At 50.5% G+C, this 6,642-nt stretch overlaps 1 protein-coding gene across 1 annotated transcript; it reads left to right on the forward strand.

Moving 5' to 3' along the window:
* The first annotated feature begins 3,243 nt into the window (after positions 1 to 3,243).
* On the forward strand, positions 3,244 to 5,049 carry LOC119339455 (uncharacterized membrane protein YMR155W-like). The gene has a single exon (XM_037611506.1). The coding sequence runs from the start codon at positions 3,244 to 3,246 to the stop codon at positions 5,047 to 5,049; it is 1,806 nt and encodes a 601-aa protein (XP_037467403.1).
* The last annotated feature ends 1,593 nt before the right edge of the window (positions 5,050 to 6,642 follow it).

The raw sequence follows: 6,642 nt of genomic DNA on the forward strand, positions 1-6,642 counted from the left end.
TAACAAAATATAGTGCATGTCAACAAAAAATGTATTACTGGATTCGTATTTGAACACAGTTTTCAATGATATAGATTTTGGTGACATGCATTAATATTTTGTTAATTAAATTTATGATCAAAGTTTGGCACAAGTTACAATGAAGACCAATAAGCCAGGACAAAGGTAGTACAAATTAAACAAAGTCAAATCATCGTGCCGCCAATCAAAATCAGGGGGACCACCTTCCTAAGTCAACGAATATCAAGTGGCTGCGCGAAAAACCAATCAAGTGAGTCATAGAGCATTAAACTATGATAAACCCAACCTCATCGTACTACTATCTCCTAGCATTCGTTGTGTCTGAATACTTCCCCAATGTCGTTGGACATCTAAAGATAATTCAATGCTTCTGGCTAGCTTGGCCATACCTGTCTCAGACCCCCTAAATAACTGTTTTTAGGTCTTTGATTTAACTAGTAATAAAAAATGTACAATGTGTCACAAAAATTTATATGGTTAGAAACTATATTTGACAACGAATCTAAAAATATATTTTTATGTAATATAATAAATGTTACCCTAGTTAAATTAAAGACCTAAAATTTTGTGCCTGACTAATATACCCATCTGGAAGGAGTAATATTTGACTATTAGAACATATGGATTTTGACCCAGCAGGATATATTGGTCCCAAGTAATATACACCAGCAAGAGCTTGATTGAGCCGCACAAGATTCTTCCACACAACTGCAACTGCACTTTGAGTCATGTTATATTGTAATTGTCGGTTAAAACTGCTCATGTTAGTCCTTGGTGGTTTTATCATACAGTTTTGCTAGAACTCATCTAGATGAGATATAATTTGGTCTCATTCACCTTTTATAGCCGTTGGATGTGATGCTATAAGATGCGTGTGTGCTGACGTGGGTTGTATCTGTTCTTGTTTTCAAAGTGAATGAGACCAAATTATGTCTCATCTAGATGAGTTCTAAGTACTCCCTTTATCATATCAGATTTTTTACGATCACATGCCAAGGAGGGAAGTTGTTTCTTAAACAATAAATGAGCTGCAGTTGGAGTCCGTTCCTTCGGTGGGGTGGTGGGGCTCCGGCTGGACCTGGCCAGGGCGCGGTGGCGCTGGTGTGGTTATGGTGGTGGTGCGTGTCCGCCTTGCCGACGTTTGATGGGCGGGCGGCGCCGGTTGGGGCATCGGCCCGGCATGGCTGTTGCTCCGGCTATGGGCGGCGGCGGCGGGGTGGCTCGGCTCTCTCGGTGTGGAGGCTTCCATTCGCCGCGCCAGCATCTCGGCAGCTCGGCGGGCTGGCTGGGACAACGGATGGTTTTCTGGCATCGGCTCATCTCTAGGCGGCCCGTTTCGATCTTCGGTCCTCTCCTTGTCGTCTGGTTGCTCCCTTAGTTGGAGGTTCGGCCCTCCCCCAACAATGGTCCATCGCTCGTCTCGCGCCCGACAGCAGGACTGACCTCGTCTCGCGCCCGGCAGCAGGACCGATCTCGTCTCGCGCCCGACAGCAGGATCGTGCGCGTCTCGTGCTCGGCAGCAGGACCGGCCTCGTCTCGCGCCCGGCAGCAGGACCGTGCTTGTCTCGCGCCCGGCAGCAGGACTGACCTCGTCTCGCGCTCGGTGCCCCGGATGGGTCGTTGGAGGCCAGCTTTGGCCGACCTATTCGGTTTCGGAGTTGGGGGCTGCCCAGGGGTGCGAAAGGCGGGCCCTTTCCGCCCGTATCTCTGGTTGGGGTTGCAGTGGGTCTCGAGCGAGTTGATCTCAAGGTCTGGGATGCCGGGGCGGCGGACCTGGTGGTGGTTCCGCTGTGCTCATGGGCAGAGCCCGTGGTTAGGTGCTGCCCGTTGGCCATGGTAGTGTGGATGGTGTGGTCGCTGGGGCGTGGCGTCCGGTGGTGGTGAGTGTCGGCCGAGGTGAAAACCTGACCTATCTTCGGACGGACTGGCGGTGGCGAAGCTCGTTCCCTTCTTGAAGGCGTCGTAGCGGCTCTCATTGCTCGTCGTGTTGCTCTAGGGGGAACTCTGATCCTCGGGTCGGGCGGTGGATGCACTCTGGTGTCGTAACCTTCCTGAAGGCACCACTGGAGCACACGGTTCGTCATATGCGGCTTCATCTCTTTGCGGTGGCATGCTCACGGTTGAGGACTCCGGTTGCTCTTGTACTACTAGGGGTAGTGTTGTCGCGCTCAGTGCCTTTGTATCCTGCCTTGCGTGTGTGCGTATGTTGTGCTGGAGTGCGTTTGTATCTGAGTTGTGATTGGTCGGTGCTTTATATATAAAGCGGGACGAAAGTCTTTTTCGGTAACAAGAAATGAGCATCAGCGGCAAACGGTGTTGTGATTTGTAGCTTGTTGTAGATACTTGTTCAATGAGTCCACTCCTTAGATCCAACTGGTCATGATGATATGCTTGCTCTGCGATAATCTTTATTATTAGATCTGCATCTAATGAAGGCAAAATATGTTGTGGTATTTTGGCAGGGGGGAAACCACTCCGGTCAACTTTTGCAGTACATTCTCCTCATGCAAATAAAATAAGAGAAATATATCCTGGGTGAAATGTAATACACTTTTTGTGATCAAGTTTGTGAACATACATATGTACCAAAAATCATGGCAATTTTTTCCTTCAAGTTTGTGAACATGTAGTGTTAGTCTATTTTAGATTTGTTGCAATGGTGCCGCCACTCCGGCCACCTTGAATTTTTCTTATGCAGGCTCTTTAGATTCATATATGGTTAGTTCCAAACACCCAGGGATGAGAGAGAAAACTGGCCAGCTGAAACCAACAGAGAGTGTAAACCGCAAAGAGTATTTGGTCAACTAATAAATGTGCTGGCAGTGCGGGATTTATTACACATCCACAAACCTTAGCCGCCACTAATCACATGGACGTGGTAAAATACCCTCTCTTGAGCTAGCCATTGAGTACGGGCCAGATGCAGTAGCATCCATGAAATCTCATCAATCTGACAAAAAGTCCACTATACCAGCTACACCTTGTGTGTACTTTTCATTTCTGCAAATATTTTATGTCATAGCCGTCTCACTCAGTCCCTCGACTGCTTGGAATGGCAAGAAAACTACGTAGTCCAATTCTTTTATGTCATAGCCGTCTCACTCAGTCGTCACGTCGATCGCTATAAGTAGCAGAGCTTACACTTGGTGTTGTATCTATCAGATCATTCTAGCTATCCCCATTGCTTCGATTCCAAAGAGAAGAGGAAGCGAGGAAGGAGAAATGGGCGGCGGCGAGGGGGCCACGGCGGTGATGTGCACGCCGGCGTTTTTGGGGCGGGTGCTGCGCAGCCGGTGGTACGTGGTGTTCGCGTCCATGGTGGTGATGGCGGCGTCGGGGTCCACCTACATCTTCGCGCTCTACTCCAAGGAGCTGCGGTCCGTGCTGGGGTACAACCAGCAGACGCTCAACACGCTGGGCTTCTTCAAGGACCTGGGCACCAACGTCGGCGTCGTCTCCGGCCTGGTGCAGCAGGTTGCGCCAACGTGGGCCGTGCTCCTCATCGGCGCCGGCATGAACCTGGCGGGCTACCTAATGGTGTATCTGGCGCTAACGGAGCGCACGGCGGCGCCGCCCGTCTGGCTCATGTGCATCTACATGTGCGTCGGCGCCAACGCGCTCACCTTCTCCAACACCGGCGCGCTCGTCGCCTGCGTCAAGAACTTCCCGGAGAGCCGTGGCATCGTCATCGGCCTGCTCAAGGGCTTCGTCGGCCTCAGCGGCGCCATCTACACGCAGCTCTACCTCGCCATCTACGGCGACGACGCCAAGTCCCTCGTCCTCCTCATCGCCTGGCTCCCCGCCGCTGTGTACATCTTCTTCGTGCACACCATCCGCGTCCTCCCGTACCGGCGCCGCGCGGAGGGCGACGAGCCCAACAGCAAGCCCTTCTTCTGCTTCCTCTACATCTCCATCGCGCTCGCCACCTACCTCCTCGTCATGATCGTCGTGCAAAAGCAGGTGCCTAGCTTCTCCCACGCCGCGTACGCCGTCGGCGCCACCGTGCTCCTCATCATCCTCTTCATCCCCCTCGGCGTCGTCATCAAGGAGGAGTACACCGCCGTGTCCCAGCTCGAGGAATCTCTCCAGCACCCGCCGGCCATCGCCGTCGAGGAACCAGCAAGCAGCGCGAAAGACCAAGAACAGCCAAAGTGCAGCATGACGGGCTGCCTCGCCAACATGTTCAAGCCGCCGGCGCTGGGGGAGGACTACTCCATCATGCAGGCGCTGGTGAGCGTCGAGATGCTGGTGCTGTTCGTGGTGTCGGTGTTCGGCATCGGCGGCACGCTGACGGCCATCGACAACATGGCGCAGATCGGCCAGTCGCTGGGGTACCCCGCAAAGAGCATCAACACCTTCGTCTCCCTCATCAGCATCTGGAACTACGCCGGCCGTGTCGGCGCCGGCTACATGTCCGAGTTCTTCGTTGCCCGCTACAGGTTCCCACGCCCGCTAGCCCTCACGGCCGTGCTCCTCTTCTCCTGCGTCGGCCACCTCCTCATCGCCTTCGGCGTGCCGCAGTCCCTATACGCCGCCTCGGTGATCCTCGGTTTCTGCTTCGGCGCGCAGTGGCCACTGCTCTTCTCCATCATCTCCGAGGTGTTTGGCCTCAAGTACTACTCCACACTCTTCAACTTTGGCTCCGCGGCCAGCCCCATCGGCGCCTACGTACTCAACGTGCTCATCGCCGGGCGCATGTACGACGCCGAGGCGGCCAGGCAGCATGGGGGCCACGCCGCCGCCGTCGGGGACAAGATCTGCAAGGGGGTACGGTGCTTCAAGCACGCGTTTCTCATAATCACGGGGGTCACGCTTGCCGGCGCGCTCGTGTCATTGGTGCTGGTATGGAGGACCAGAAGCTTCTACAAGGGGGACATCTACGCCAAGTTCAAGGTGGTGCCTGCTGCCGACGCCGACGGGAGCAACCATGCCGGGGAAATGGTGGAGGGTACAGTTACACAGGGGGAGCCCAAGAATGGAAAGAACAAGAAGCAGGAGGAGGTCAACGATGATGAGGAGTTTAAGTGAGAGGGCTAACTCAGACTGTGGTAACTTCATTTGATTCAAGCAATTCTTAGAGAATACGGATGTGGATGAACATGTACTGTTTTTTGTTTTGTTTTGAGATTAATGTGGTATGTTCATTTGTTTATTTTCATCGATGTGGATGAAGATGTACTTGTTACTTTCATGGCTAACTCACACTACTTTCTGTTTTATTTTGAGGTTAAAGCAATTCTTAGAGAACATGCATGTGGATGCAATTCTTAGATTAATGTGGAAGCAATTTCATTTGTTTTGTTCCGATGTTACTGATTGTGGACTTGATGTGGTATGTAGTATATGGTTTCCAACTTTCGACGGTAAAGACTATTAGCCAGCAGGTACGACCAGCCATACATGTGACCGCAAATTGTAGCAAAGATCGTGACTTTCGTTAGTCACGTGCCCGTTCTTACAGGATGGTGTTTACCTGCCGCGCCGCCATATCTCTACTCCTAAAGGGAGAGTTTGTAGGCTGTTTCCTTTCGAGCCCCAATCGATCGATGGAAGCCTTTCCCACCGATCTCTACTACTTAAAAAGAACATAAGGTTCCTATTTCACTTTTTTTTCACCCCCTTCGTCCAACCTTCCATGTATATGATAATCAATCACCTTAATATACTTACCTTCTGAATCAATTCTACTTTAGTTTACTTAACAAATTTCTAATCAAAATATAAGGTAACTCATAATTAGAATTTGATGAACATTTATTTACACAGTCGCATTATAATCTCTACTACTTACAAAGAACATAAGGTTCCCATTTCACTTTTTTTTCCACCTCCCCTTCGTCCAACCTTCCATGTATATGATAATCAATCACCTTAATATACTTACCTTCCGAATCAATTCTACTTTAGTTTACTTACCAAATTTCTAATCACAGTTAAAATTTGATGAACATTTATTTACACAGTCGCATTATAATTGACAGGTAAATCACGAACTAGCGTAATAGGATATTTATATCCTTTGCAACGCACAGGCATTATTCTAGTTTTTATAGAACAAAGGAAGTCGTCTGCCCCGTCAATTTTCTGCAATGAAATCCCACTTCCGATTTTTCTGCCATAACGTGCGCACAAAAGTCCCGGAAACTAGCCCACCCGCCTGTTCTTCCTTCCTTATGCACACGCCTCAAGCATGTAGTTTTGACGGAACTCACCCAGCTCCTTTGGCGTGCTCTTGTGCATCCTCTATGGCGTACGTTGGAGATATGATGGAGAGCCTTACCATTGCTAAACAACTTCTTGGTCCCCTTGAAGAACCTCTTTACTCTGTTACTCAAGTTGTTGGGGTCGACGTCACCATCGCTGACGTCGTACATGTGGACCAAGTAGGCGTCCACAACGTCCTCCATGTTGTAGGACGACGTACGTCATCTCCGGCTCCGTGACTAGGGACTTGACGCCCTTCTTCATGCAGCTTCTAAGGGTGAACTCGGCGAGTGTAGAAAAGGAGGCTGAAGCATATGCAATTAAGCTGGGACGCATGCGTGTTATATAAGGGTAAAGATTACAGAGAGGTTAGGGGTTAGGGCTGTGGATTGTTCTCCAAGGAAACTAGCTACAATC

This window comes from Triticum dicoccoides, chromosome 7B (genome assembly GCF_002162155.2).
Source record: "Triticum dicoccoides isolate Atlit2015 ecotype Zavitan chromosome 7B, WEW_v2.0, whole genome shotgun sequence".
Taxonomy (NCBI): domain Eukaryota; kingdom Viridiplantae; phylum Streptophyta; class Magnoliopsida; order Poales; family Poaceae; genus Triticum; species Triticum dicoccoides.

Coding starts and splice junctions, on each gene's coding strand:
- LOC119339455 (XM_037611506.1), top strand. CDS start 3,244: ATGGGCGGCGGCGAGGGGGCCACGGCGGTGATGTGCACGCCGGCGTTT.